Genomic DNA, 14729 nt, shown 5'->3' with positions numbered 1-14729 from the left:
CTACCCTTCACACCACTTCTGTAGAAACTACTACACTGAAACCACTTATGCAGAAACTGCTACCCTTGGTACCACTTCTGTTGAATCTTCCACTCAGGGCACCACTTCTGCTGAATCAACCACTCAGGGCACCACTTCTGCAAAGATTACTACCCTTGGCACCACTTCTGCAAAAACTAGTACTCTTGGCACTACTTCTATAGTAACTACAACCCTGGAAGCCACTTCTGCAGGACCCACTTCTGTAGAAACTACAACCCTGGAAGCCACTTCTGAAGGACCCACTTCTGTAGAAACTACTACCCTTGATATAACTTCTGAAGGACCTTCTGGAGAAACTACTACCCTGGAAACTACTTCTGCAGAAACTAGTACCCTTCACACCTCTTCTGTAGGAACTACTGCACTGGAAACCACTTATGCAGAAACTGCTACCCTTGGTACCATTTCTGTTGAATCTACCACTCAGGGCACCATTTCTGCAAAGACTACCACTCAGGGCACCACTTCTGCAAAAACTACTACCCTTGGCACTACTTCTATAAAAACTACAACCCTGGAGACCACTTCTGCAGCACCCACTTCTGGAGAAACTATTTCTCTGGGAAAAACTTATGCAGGAGCTACTACCCTTGGCACGACATCTGTTGAATCTACTACTCTGGGCACCACTTTTGCAGAAACTACTACTCTTAGCACCACTTCTGCAAAAACTAGTGCCCTTGGCACCCATTCTGCAGAAATTACTACCCTGGGCACAACTTATGCAGAAATTACTATGCTTGACACCAGTTCTGTCGAAACTACAGCTCTGGTCACCATTTCTGCAGAAACTAGTACTCTTGGAACCACTTCTGTAGAATCTACTGCCCTTGAAACCACTTCTGTAGGACCTACTTCTGCAGAAACTATTACTCTGGGTAAAACATCTGTGGAAACTACTACCCTTGTCACCACTTCTGCAGAAACTACTACCCTGGGCACATCATCGACAGGACCCACTTCTGTAGAAACTACTACCATTGGCACTTCTATAGAGACTGCAACCCTGGAAACCACCTCTACAACACCCACTTCTGCAGAAATTACTATGCTTGACACCAGTTCTGTCAAAACTACTGCTCTGGTCACCATTTCTGCAGAAACTAGTACTCTTGGAACCACTTCTGTAGAATCTACTGCCCTTGAAACCACTTCTGTAGGACCTACTTCTGCAGAAACTATTACTCTGGGTAAAACATCTGTGGAAACTACTACCCTTGTCACCACTTCTGCAGAAACTACTACCCTGGGCACATCTTCGGCAGGACCCACTTCTGTAGAAACTACTACCATTGGCACTTCTATAGAGACTGCAACCCTGGAAACCACCTCTGCAACACCCACTTCTGCAGAAATTACTATGCTTGACACCAGTTCTGTCAAAACTACTGCTCTGGTCACCATTTCTGCAGAAACTAGTACTCTTGGAACCACTTCTGTAGAATCTACTGCCCTCCAAACCACATCTGCAGGACCCACTTATGCAGAAACTACTACACTGGGCAAAATACCTGCAGAAACTACCCTGGGCACAACTTCTGGAGAAACTAGTACCCTTGGCACCACTTCTTTACAAACTATTACCCTGGGCACATCTTCTGCAGGACCAACCTCTGCAGGAACTAATATTATTGGACCCACTTCTGAAGAAACTACTACCCTGGCCACAACTTCTGCAGAAACTACTACCCTTGAAACCACTTCTGTTGAATCTACTACACTGGGTACCACTTCTGCAGAGACTACTACCCTTGGCAGCTCTTCAGAAACTAGTACCCTTGGTGCGACCTCATTTGAAACTACTACACTGGGAACCACTTTTGCAGAATCTAGTACCCTTGGTACCACTTCTGTTAAATCTACCACTCTGGGCACCACTTCTACAAAAACTACTACTCCTGGCACCACTTCTGTAGAAAGTACTTCCCTGGAATCCACTTTTGCAGCAGACACTTCTGTAGAAACTACCACTCTGGGCATGACTTCTGCGGAAACTAGTACCTCTGGCACCACTTCTGTACAATCTACCACTCTGGGCACCACATCTACAGAAATTGTTGTCCTGGAGTCCACATCTGCAGGACCCACTTCTGTAGAAACTACTGCCTTGGAAACCACTTCTACAAGACTCACTTCTGCAGAAACTACTACTATGGGCACAACTTCTGCTGAAACTACTACCCTGGGCAAAATCTCTGCAGAAACTACTCTAGGCACAACTTCTGGAGAAATTACTACACTTGGCTCTACTTTTGTTAAATCTACCACTCAGGGCACCACTTCTGCAGAATCTACTATGCTTGGCACCACTTCTGTAGAAACTAGTACCCTTGGCATCACTTCTGTACAAACTACTGCCCTGGGAACATCATCTGCAGAAACTACTACCATGGGCACAACTTCTGCAGAAACTACCCTGGGCACAACTTCTGGAGAAATTACCATCCTTGGCTCTACTTCTGTTAAATCTACCACTCTGGCCAGCACTTCTGCAGAATCTACTATGCTTGGCAACACTTCTGTAGAAACTAGTACCCTTGGCACCACATCTGCAGGACCAACTTCTGCAGAAACTACAACCATGGGCACAACTTCTGCAGAAACTACTACCCTGGGCAAAACCTATGCGGAAACTACCCTGGGCACAACTTCTGGAGAAATGACTAGCCTTGGCTCTATTTCGGTTATATCTACCACTCTGGGCACCACTTCTGCAGAATATAATATGCTTGGCACCACTTCTGTCGAAACTAGTACCCTTGGCATCACTTCTGTACAAACTACTGCCCTGGGAACATCTTCTGCAGGATCCACTTCTGCAGAAACTACTACCATGGGCACAACTTCTGCAGAAACTACTTTGGGCACAACTTCTGGAGAAATTACCATCCTTGGCTCTACTTCTGTTAAATCTACCACACTGGCCACCACTTCTGCAGAATCTACTATGCTTGGCACCACTTCTGTTCAAACTACTGCCCTGGGAACATCATCTGCAGGACCCACTTCTGCAGAAACTACTACCATGGGCACAACTTCTGCAGAAACTACTATCCTGGGCAAAACCTCTGCAGAAACTACCTTGGGCACAACTTCTGGAGAAATTACTACCATTGGCTCTACTTTTGTTAAATCTACCACTCTGGGCACCACTTCTGCAGAATCTACTATGCTTGGCACTACTTCTGTAGAAACTAGTACCCTTGGAACCAGATATGTAGAAACTACTACCTTTAAAACCACTTCTGCAGGTCCCACTTCTGTAGAAACCACTACCCTTGGCACCACTTCTGTAGAAACTGCTGCCCTGGATACCACTTCTCCAGAAACTACTACCCTTGCCACCATGTTTGTTGAATCTACCACTCTGGGCACCACTTCTACAGAAACTACTACCTTTGGTACCACTTCTGTAGAATCTACTATCCTGGAAACCACTTCTACAGGACCTACTTCTGCAGAAACTGCCCTGGGCACAACTTCTGTTAAATCTGCCACTCTGGCCACCACTTCTGCAGAATCCACTACCCTTGGCAGAACTTCTCCAGAAACTAGTACCCTTGGCACCACTTCTGTACAAACTACTACCCTGGGCACATTCTCTACAGAACCCACTTCTGTGGAAACTATTACTCTTGGAACCACCTCTGTGGATGCTACTACCTTTGAAAGCAGTTCTGCAAAAGCCACTACCCTTGGCACAACGTCTGTTGAATCTACTACTCAGGGCACCATTTCTGCAAAGATTACTACCTTTGGCACCATTTCTGAAAAAACTAGTACCCTTAGCATGACTTTTGCAGAAACTACTACCCTTACCACCATTTCTCTTGAATCTACTACCCTTGAAAACACTTCTGCAGGTGCCACCTCAGCAGAAACTACTACCCTTGAAGACACTACTGTAGAAACTGCTACCCTTGGCACCACTTCTGTTGAATATACAACTCTGGGCAGCACTTCTGCAGAGACTACTACCATTGGCACCACTTTTATAGAAACTACTACCCTGGAAACCACTTCTGCAGTTCCCACTTTTGCAGAAACCACTACCCTGGGTACAACTTCTGGAGAAATGACTACCCTTGGCTCTACTTCTGTTGAATTTACCACTATGGGCACCACTTCTGCAGAATCTACTGTACGTGGCACCACATCTGTAGAAACTAGTACCCTTGGTACCACTTCTGTACAAACTACTACCCTGGGAACATTTTCTGCAGGACCGACTTCTGCAGAAACTACTACCCTGGGCAAAACCTCTGCAGAAACTACCCTGGGCACAACTTCTGGAGAAATGACTACCCTTGGCTCTACTTCTGTTAAATCTACCACTCTGGGTACCACTTCTGCAGAGACTACTACCTTTGAAACCACTTCTGCAAGACCCAGTTCTGGAGAAACTACTGCCCTGGGCATTACTTCTATAAAAACAACTAAACTGGAAACCGTTTCTGCAGCACCCACTTCTCCAGGAACTACTATCCTTGGCATTACTACTGTAGAATCTTCAACTCTGGACAGCACTTCTGCAAAAACTATTACCCTTGGAACCTTTTCTGTGCAAACTACTACCCTTGAAACCACGTCTGTAGAAACTACTAGCTTTGAAACCACTTCTGCAGGTCCCAGTTCTACAGAAACTACCCTGCTTACCACTTCTGCAGAAACTTCTACCATTAGCACCACTTCTGCAAAAACTAGTAGCCTTGGCACCACTTCTGCAGACACTACTACCCTTGAAACAACTTTGGTAGAAACTACTGCCCTGGAAAACACTTCTGCAGAAACTACTACACTTGGCACCACTTCTGTTGAATCTTCCACTCTGGGTACCACTTCTGCAGAGACTACTACCTTTGGAACCACTTCTGCAAGACCCTCTTCTAGACAAACTACTCCCCTAAGCAAAATTTCTGCAGAAACTACTACCTTTGGTACCACTTATGTAGAAACTACTACCCTTGAAACCACTTCTGCAGGTCCCAGTTCTGCAGAAACTACCCTGCTCACCACTTCTACCCTTGACACTACATCTGCAAAAACTAGTACTCTTGGAACCACTTCTGTAGAAACTACTACCCTGGGCACAACTTCTGCAGAAACTACTACCTCCGGCACTACTTCTATAGGAATTACTAAACTTGAAACCATTTCTGCAGCACCCACTTCTGCAGAAATTACTACCCTTGGCATTAATACTGTAGAATTGACAACTCTTGGCATCACTTCTGCAGAAACTACTACCCTTGGCACCACTTCTGTAGAAACTACTACCCTGGAATCCACTTCTGCCAGGCCCAGTTTTGTTGAATCTATCACTCTGGGCACCACTTCTGTAGAAACTACTACCCTTGAAACTACTTCTGCAGGACCCACTTCAGAAACCGGTATCATGGGCACCACTTCTGCAGAAACTGCTAACCTTGAAACCACTTTTGCAGGACCCACTTCAGAAACTGGTACCATGGGCACAACTTCTGCAGAAACTGGTACCTTGGGCACACATTCTGCAGTTACTACTATCCTTAGCACTACTTCTATAAAAACTATTACCCTGGGCACAGTTTCTAATGAAACTAATACCCATGAAGCTACTTCTGTAAAGACTACTACCCTGGAAACCACTTCTGCAGAACCCACTTCCGTGGAAATTACTACCCTGGACACAGCTTCTACAGAAACAACTAATCTTAGAACCACTTCTGTAGAAACAGCTATCCTGGGCACCACTTTTACAGAAACTACTACCCTTGAAACCACTTCTGCAGAAATTACAACCCTGGACACAGCTTCTACAGAAATTAGTAATCTTGGCCCCACTTCAGCAGAAACTACTACCCTTGAAACCACTTCTGTAGAAACTACTACCATTGGCACCAGTTCTGTAGAAAGTAGTACCCATGGCACCACCTCTGTAGAAACTACTATCCTGGGCACTACTTCTACAGGAACCACTTCAGAAGAAACTACCATCTTTGGAGACACTTCTGTTGAAACTACTACCCTGGAATTCACTTCTACAGAAACTACTGCCTTTGAAACAACTTCTGTAGAAACTATTAGCCTGGATACAACTTCTGCTGAAATTACTACCACTCTGGGGGCCACTTCTGCAGAAACTACTACTCTGGGGACCACTTTTGCAGGACCGATTTCTCCTGAAAGTACTACCCTTGGCACCACTTCTGCAGAAACTAGTACCCTTGGTACCATTTCTGTAGAAACTACTACCTTGGGCATACCCACTGCAGAAACTAGTACCCTTGGAACCACTTCTGTAGAAACTACTACTTTGGGCACAAGTTCTGGTGAAACTACTTTCCTTGGCACCATTTTTTTAGAAACTACTTCCCTTGAAACCACTTCTGCAGAAACTACCCTGGGCATTACTTCTGTTGAATCTACCACTCTGGGCACCACTTCTGTAGAAACTACTACACTAGGCACAACTTCCGCAGGACTCATGTTTGCAGAAAGTACTTCCCTTGGCACAACTTTTACAGGAACTGCTACGCTTGGCACCACTTCTGTAAAATCTACAACTCTGGGCACCACTCCTGCAGAAACTACTGCCTTTGGCACAATTTCTGCCGAAATTACAACCCTGGCCACAGCTTCCGTAGAAACTACTACCCTAGCAACCACTTCTGCAGGACCCACTTCTACAGAAACTACTGTCCTTGGTACCACTTCTGTTGAGTTTACTCTCTTGGAAACCACTTCTGCAGGACCCACTTATTCAGAATCTAGTATCCTTGGCACCACTTCTGTAGAAACTAGTACCCTTGAAACCACTTTTGCAGAAAGTACTACCCTGGAAACCACTTCTGTAGAAACTACTACCATTGGCAGCACTTCTGAAGAAACTACTACTCTTGACTCAACTTCTGCAAAAACTACAACCCCAGTTAGTTCAACAGGAATAACTACACCTGGCATAACATCTGCTGTTAATAGGACAACATCTCAAACTGCCACTTGGCACCACTATTGCAGAAACCACTATCATTGGCACCACTTGTGTGAAAAGAACAACTATGACCGATACCGATTCCTTAGAATGTACCACCACTTGTACACACACTACCCTGCAGAAACTACTTCTGTAGAAACTACTACCCTTGGCACAACTCCTGCAGAAACTACTACCCTTGGCACAACTCCTGCAGAAACTAATACACCGGGCATCACATCTCAAACTGCCACTTGGCACCACCACTGCAGAAACCACTATCATTGGCACCACTTGTGTGAAAAAAACTATGATAGATACCGATTCCTTAGAATGTACTACCACTTGTACACACACTACCCTCTAGAAACTACTTCTGTAGAAACTACTACCGTTGGCACAACTCCTGCAGAAACTACTACCCTTGGCACAACTCCTGCAGAAACTACTACTCCGGGCACAATGTCTCAAACTGCCACTTGGCACCACCACTGCAGAAACCATTATCATTGGCACCACTTGTGTGAAAAAAACTATGACAGATACCGATTCCTTAGAATGTACCACCACTTGTACACACACTACCCTCTAGAAACTACTTCTGTAGAAACTACTACCCTTGGCACAACTCCTGCAGAAACTACTACCCTTGGCATAACTCCTGCAGAAACTACTACTCCAGGTGCAATGTCTCAAACTGCCACTTGGCACCACTATTGCAGAAACCACTATCATTGGCACCACTTGTGTGAAAAAAACTATGACAGATACCGATTCCTTAGAATGTACCACCACTTGTACACACACTACCCTCTAGAAACTACTTCTGTAGAAACTACTACCCTTGGCACTACTCCTGCAGAAACTACTACCCTTGGCTTAACTCCTGCAGAAACTACTACTCCGGGCGCAATGTCTCAAACTGCCACTTGGCACCACTATTGCAGAAACCACTATCATTGGCACCACTTGTGTGAAAAAAACTATGATAGATACCGATTCCTTAGAATGTACTACCACTTGTACACACACTACCCTCTAGAAACTACTTCTGTAGAAACTACTACCGTTGGCACAACTCCTGCAGAAACTACTACCCTTGGCTTAACTCCTGCAGAAACTACTACTCCGGGCGCAATGTCTCAAACTGCCACTTGGCACCACTATTGCAGAAACCACTATCATTGGCACCACTTGTGTGATAAAAACAACTATGACAGATACAGATTCCTTAGAATGTACCACCACTTGTACACAAACTACTCTACAGAAACTACTTCAGTAGAAACTACTACCTTTGGCACAACTCCTGCAGAAACTACTACTCCAGGCACAATGACTCAAACTGCTACTTGGCACCACCACTGCAGAAACCACTATCATTGGCACCACTTGTGTGATAAAAACAACTATGACAGATACAGATTCCTTAGAATGTACCACCACTTGTACACAAACTACTCTACAGAAACTACTTCAGTAGAAACTACTACCTTTGGCACAACTCCTGCATAAACTACTACTCCAGGCACAATGACTCAAACTGCTACTTGGCACCACCACTGCAGAAACCACTATCATTGGCACCACTTGTGTGATAAAAACAACTATGACAGATACAGATTCCTTAGAATGTACCACCACTTGTACACACACTACCCTGTAGAAACTACTTCTGTAGAAACTACTACCCTTGGCACAACTCCTGAAGAAACTACTACTCCGGGCGCAATGTCTCAAACTGCCACTTGGCACCACTATTGCAGAAACCACTATCATTGGCACCACTTGTGTGATAAAAACAACTATGACAGATACAGATTCCTTAGAATGTACCACCACTTGTACACAAACTACTCTACAGAAACTACTTCAGTAGAAACTACTACCTTTGGCACAACTCCTGCAGAAACTACTACTCCAGGCACAATGACTCAAACTGCTACTTGGCACCACCACTGCAGAAACCACTATCATTGGCACCACTTGTGTGAAAAAAACTATGATAGATACAGATTCCTTAGAATGTACCACCACTTGTACACACACTACCCTGTAGAAACTACTTCTGTAGAAACTACTACCCTTGGCACAACTCCTGCAGAAACTACTACTCCGGGCGCAATGTCTCAAACTGCTACTTGGCACCACTATTGCAGAAACCACTATCATTGGCACCACTTGTGTGATAAAAACAACTATGACAGATACAGATTCCTTAGAATGTACCACCACTTGTACACAAACTACTCTACAGAAACTGCTTCTGTAGAAACTACTACCCTTGGCACAACTCCTGCAGAAACTACTACTCCGGGCACAATGTCTCAAACTGCCACTTGGCAACACTATTGCAGAAACCACCATCATTGGCACCACTTGTGTGATAAAAACAACTATGACAGATACAGATTCCTTAGAATGTACCACCACTTGTACACAAACTACTCTACAGAAACTACTTCAGTAGAAACTACTACCCTTGGCGCAACTCCTGCAGAAACTACTACCCTTGGCACAACTCCTGCAGAAACTACTACTCCGGGCGCAATGTCTCAAACTGCCACTTGGCAACACTATTGCAGAAACCACCATCATTGGCACCACTTGTGTGATAAAAACAACTATGACCGATACAGATTCCTTAGAATGTACCACCACTTGAATACACACTACCCTGTAGAAACAACTTCCATAGAAACTACTACCCTTGGCATAGCTCCTGCATAAACTACTACTCCGGGCACCACGTCTCAAACTGCTACTTGGCACCACCACTGCAGAAACCGCTATCATTGGCACCACTTGTGTGATAAAAACAACTATGACAGATACCGATTCCTTAGAATGTACCACCACTTATACACACACTACTCTGTAGAAACTACTACCTTGGGAACCACTTCAATAGAAACAACTACTCTGGGCACCACTTCTATGTAAACTACTTGCTCTACTACCCGATTCTTTAGAATGTACTACCACTTGTACATACACTAGTACTCTTGCAACCCCGTAGCAGATAGTCCTACAGTTTCATCACTGTAGAAATATCAGCATTGGTTAATTCAACAGTAATAGTATTGTAAACATCCACACATGTAATGACAACTGCTGGAACAACAATCTTTGCTATATCTATGTCTGGCATATTGTCTGCCTTTGAATCCTTAGTTGCTGAAATATAACACTTCTACAGAAAATATTACCCTTGGCGCACTTTTTGTGGAAAGTACTATTCTGGCCACCACTTCTGGAGAAAGTACCATCTTTGACTCCACTTCTCCAGAAACAACTACCCTTGGCGCCACCTTGACTGAAACACTGTTCTGAAACTCTGCAAAATTCTGCAGTAAGTTCTGTACCACTTCTATAAAAACTTCCGTTAATTCAATTTAGTAAACACCTGCGTTTGTATTGACGTTAAAACAATAAGGCAAAAAGTAAATCCTTCCATATGTGGTACTAAATCCAATAGAGGTCGGATGTTTTATATTCATATTGGAATTCATACAACTTTTACATCACCCTAGATCAACATTCGTTGTGATTCTGCGCTCATGTGAGTCACTTCAAAGATTTTAGTTACCAAAAGTTATCCAAACAGTTGTGAAAGGTAGTCAGTGGAATTACAGCGTGTCAGAACTCAGAGTGTGAACATAGCCTAAGATTCAACAGCACCTGCAGAGTACAAGTGGAACTGCAAGCAGTTTCATTTTTACAACCATTCCCACATTTAATATTTAATCAATCGCTTTCTCACTATTTATTTATTTTATTTATTAGTGCTGGGCAACGATTAAAATTTTTAAATCACATGATTTTCTGTGATTAATCGCATTATGCACAACATTCAATAATGAATTCCAAAGTATTGTATTGTGCACTTTTTACATTTAAAATTACTGCTATATGAACAAAAATGCAATATTTGGTTTGCAAAAACTTTAAACAAATAAGGTGCTTTTTTTTTACAGCAGTATTCCTTTTACATAGTAGCAGTTAAAATATTTATTGTAAATCTCAATTTATAACATTAATGATAGATAAAACCAAAGCTATTTTCCACTGCGAGTGCATTTAATGTTTTTATAGAAACTATTTTAGTTTGTTACAGAAAAACAAGTTATGCTCAGAGTCCAGAGCCTTGATCAAAACAGTATAACAAGCACCTTCTGAGTTGAGACTTGCACGATCGCAGGACCCAACGCAACAGTGCGGTGTGGGACAACACTTGATGGGCAGGTAGAGACTCGTGTGTGTTTGCGGGATGCGTGAGTATGAGGGTGTACTCACACTAGGCAATCTTAACAGTGTCAGAGTGTTTGATCCCCAAAGCCCAGTTCATTTGACTAGTGTGATCACTCCGTGCTGCGCCCAAGCGTGGTTCATTTAGCCATCCCTGGCTCGGTTGGAAGAGGTGGGTCAGAGTGCGGATCAGTTGGGCTCAGGCACGGTACGCATGTAGTGTGATTGCTAACCACGCCAGAGTGCCGAACGTCTGATCAGGCTACGTGCAGCATGATTGCGTGACCATTTCTGAGTGTCTAAAGTGATAGATCTGTATATATTATGAAAGGGCCATGTGTTACCATGTCCCAAGCGACTAAAAATAATAAACCTCAAAGTTAACAAAATGATGCACTCCACTGTGCTGTGTGAGAGAACTTCTCTGCTGTCTTCATGTGCGGAAACTTCCTATTTCCCACTTATGAAGTCGTGAGCGCTTCATTTGAGCGCTCCTGCAGTCTTAGGCCCATCCCAAATGCTCTCATTGGTTAAGACTCGTGATGACACCCATCCCAAGCCAGTACTGATCAATCCCACCCCTCCTGTGACCTATGGTTTGTTTGTGTATATTCAGAGCCAGTGAGCAATAGACTTTTATAATGAAAAGAAAAAAAAAACTGAGATACATTACCTCTGTTGATCAATTAACGCGTTATCTTGCCCAGCCCGTGTATGTGTGTATATATATATATATATATATATATATATATATATATATATATATATATATATATATATATGTGTGTGTATGTGTATATATATGTATACGTGTATGTGTATATATATTGTTTTGTCAGATTACAAACAAGCTTTACCTGTGTGTTGTCAGCAGATTAGCTGCAACTAATTAGCATTGGCTCTGCTTGTTTGTAACCTTACGCAAGTACTCACTGCTCTTGTTGGACTGTGTTGGTCATTATGGAAATGATATGTTGTGTCTTTGTTTTTTAATTTGCGTTTTGTCAGTATATCACCCACAGAACTTTCCACTCCCATCAGCGCTTTTTCTGAATTGGGCTCACTAATTTGCCTTTAGTAAATCTGGCCCTTAAAATTCTTAAGGCAACATAAGTGATGAAAAATGTCCTTAAGAAAAATAGAGAAAAATTATAAATTTTATTGCATCTGTCCATTTTCAGTGAAAATATTATTTATTTTGTCTTGTTCCTTCAGGTGAATAATCTTTGCTGCTGTTTACCTTGTGGCAACAGTGGAGGTTGCAGATTTAAAGATGTATGGTGTATGAATGACCTGTATGACTCTTTTAGGTAAGTCTTTCAGAAGCAAATTTTTAGTGTATTTTAAAAGCTTAATAGTTCACATTGCTTAGTGACTAGCGTTGCACCGTTTACATTTGGTTAAGACTGTTTTTTTTATTTTTGGTTGTATGGGACTTGTTTTCCTTTTTTGCAGGCTACATGTACAAAATTTTTCTGTTCTTAAAGGGATAGTTCCCTTTGTACAAAATGACAAGAAATCCATCTGAACCAAGAGGCTTACTCAAAGTCTTTTCTTCATAGCATTTTTTACAGAATAATTTATTTACATATAGATATAGATTGACATACAGCATTACATAATACATAGAGCACATCAAATTTGGTAAACGGAAATGTGCTTGTGATGCACAAGGAACAGGATGTTCATTCATCTGTTTCATTACATAGACTTTCAGATGAAGGGCAAAAAATATGAATTTTCATTTGTGTTCTGAAGAGTTTTTATGGATTTGAAGAGACATGAGAGTGAGCAAAAGACAGTTTTCATTTTTGGGTGAACTAATCCAGATGAGTTGTATTCCTTTTATATTATGAATTATGCTCATCAACATAACCTTTAGTAAACTATAATGTTCATATTTTATGGATTTGGAAAGACATGAAAGTGAGCAAATGGCAGTTTTCATTTTTGGGTGTACTAACCCAAATGAGTTGCATTTCTTTCATGTTATGAAGTATGTTCATCAACGTAACTTTTAGTAAATTAATTATAATGTTTTTTTTTTTTTTGCAGTTGTATCTGTGGAACAAGCATACCATTGATCATGCCACTTCTAACAAGATATACAAGATGAGCAGATTGTGGGCAATGAGATGAGGACAAGGTCTTGTGGTATTCCCTAAAGACTGCTACTCTACTACAGATACTGATCTCTGCGCTCCTGCTTAGTAAAATAGGAATATAAATTAATCAATTTAAAGATTTTCTTTTGACAAATTGTATATTAAAAATTAATATTTGCTGCAATTGATTTTTGAAAATATTTTATGGTTTGTGTAATGTAAATGTCACTGTTAAATGAATAAAAGAATTTCACTGAGGTGATCATGAAACATTGTTTATTAGGTACTATATACTCAAAGCAATTAAAAACTAAACTTCTACCACTGAAATCAGGCAAACTGCCTGCACTGTAAGCAGTGAGATTTTGGTGTTTGCAGTTTTGACAGTTTTAAGGTTGGGCTTGATCACGTGCACTGCAACACTTATTTGTAGTGTAAATTGGGTATAATAGATGAACTGTAGCATAAGTTTTGGTGTAAATGTTCAAATTATTTTGCTAGCAAGAAAGGTTCTTTCTTTCATTAATTTAAACACTTTGGCTCATTGATGTGTAATTGTGTTTGTCATATGGTGTGGTTTCAACAAACTTAATAATTTACTGATTTATGAGGATATCTCGAGCTGTTGACAGCATTATTATAATTGTTCATGAAACAAATGGAAAAGACACAATTCTTGCATATGAGTTGGGACACTAAGTCAAATGTTGGAGCTGTGAGACAGAGAGGTGTGTTGCCCATTAAATAGTAGTTATGTGCTTGTGGGGACACGATTCTGACCTGGTTTTATGTCTCAGTCCAGTTTATCCCTATACTTGTGGGATGCTGGTTCTCCATTAGGGCTGCACGATATATCGAAATGATCAAAATATCACCGATATATCACAGAAAAAGCAACACGTGTCGAGCATCTTTCAAACATGAGAAGCATTTATGAACCTCTTGTCCAACTAAAGTCAACATTTAATGTTTTTAATCCAAATTCACTTCATAATAGTCGAGTGTTTAAAAGAAAACCTTTCTGCGAGATGATGTGGTTTCTTAAAATAAGGCATGCAACATATTTCATAGTATTCTATACAGCGATAAAGGCTATGTTGATTAGCATTGCATTATAAATATACTTTATCATAATGAAAATTATAGGAACTCTAATAAACACATGACAATATATGGTTTATCAATCATGTTAAATCAATGAAAGCAGTTCAGTCTTTTTTTTTTATTCAGTTGCAGCAATTGGGTATATGTCGAACGTCACCCAGACTAAACCCAGAAAACGGGTCTCATTGCTTCTGCTTGTCAGAGAAGAGAGTGCAAAACATACAACATACAGTGACCACAAAACACAAAAACAGCAGTAGAACAGCCATATTAAA

At 41.7% G+C, this 14729-nt stretch overlaps 2 protein-coding genes across 3 annotated transcripts; both read left to right on the top strand.

Moving 5' to 3' along the window:
* Positions 1 to 198: 198 nt before the first annotated feature.
* LOC122146950 (mucin-19-like) lies at positions 199 to 8902 on the top strand. The gene has a single exon (XM_042767166.1). The coding sequence runs from the start codon at positions 779 to 781 to the stop codon at positions 8510 to 8512; it is 7734 nt and encodes a 2577-aa protein (XP_042623100.1). The 5' UTR covers positions 199 to 778; the 3' UTR covers positions 8513 to 8902.
* LOC122146953 lies at positions 8531 to 13607 on the top strand. Of its 2 annotated transcripts, XM_042767173.1 has the most exons (4): positions 8531 to 9321; positions 9550 to 10349; positions 12461 to 12555; positions 13301 to 13607. In XM_042767173.1, exons 1-2 carry the CDS (start codon positions 8531 to 8533, stop codon positions 9725 to 9727), a joined length of 969 nt encoding a protein of 322 aa, XP_042623107.1. In that variant the 3' UTR covers positions 9728 to 10349; positions 12461 to 12555; positions 13301 to 13607. The 2 variants fall into 2 exon arrangements, with proteins under 2 accessions (XP_042623107.1, XP_042623106.1); XM_042767172.1 differs by having other exon boundaries at positions 8531 to 10349; positions 13301 to 13606.
* The last annotated feature ends 1122 nt before the right edge of the window (positions 13608 to 14729 follow it).

The sequence above is a fragment of the Cyprinus carpio genome, chromosome A12 (assembly GCF_018340385.1).
Source record: "Cyprinus carpio isolate SPL01 chromosome A12, ASM1834038v1, whole genome shotgun sequence".
NCBI lineage: Eukaryota > Metazoa > Chordata > Actinopteri > Cypriniformes > Cyprinidae > Cyprinus > Cyprinus carpio.
The sequence above is the reverse complement of the archived record's forward strand: the minus strand, read 5'-3'. Positions and strand labels throughout refer to the sequence as shown.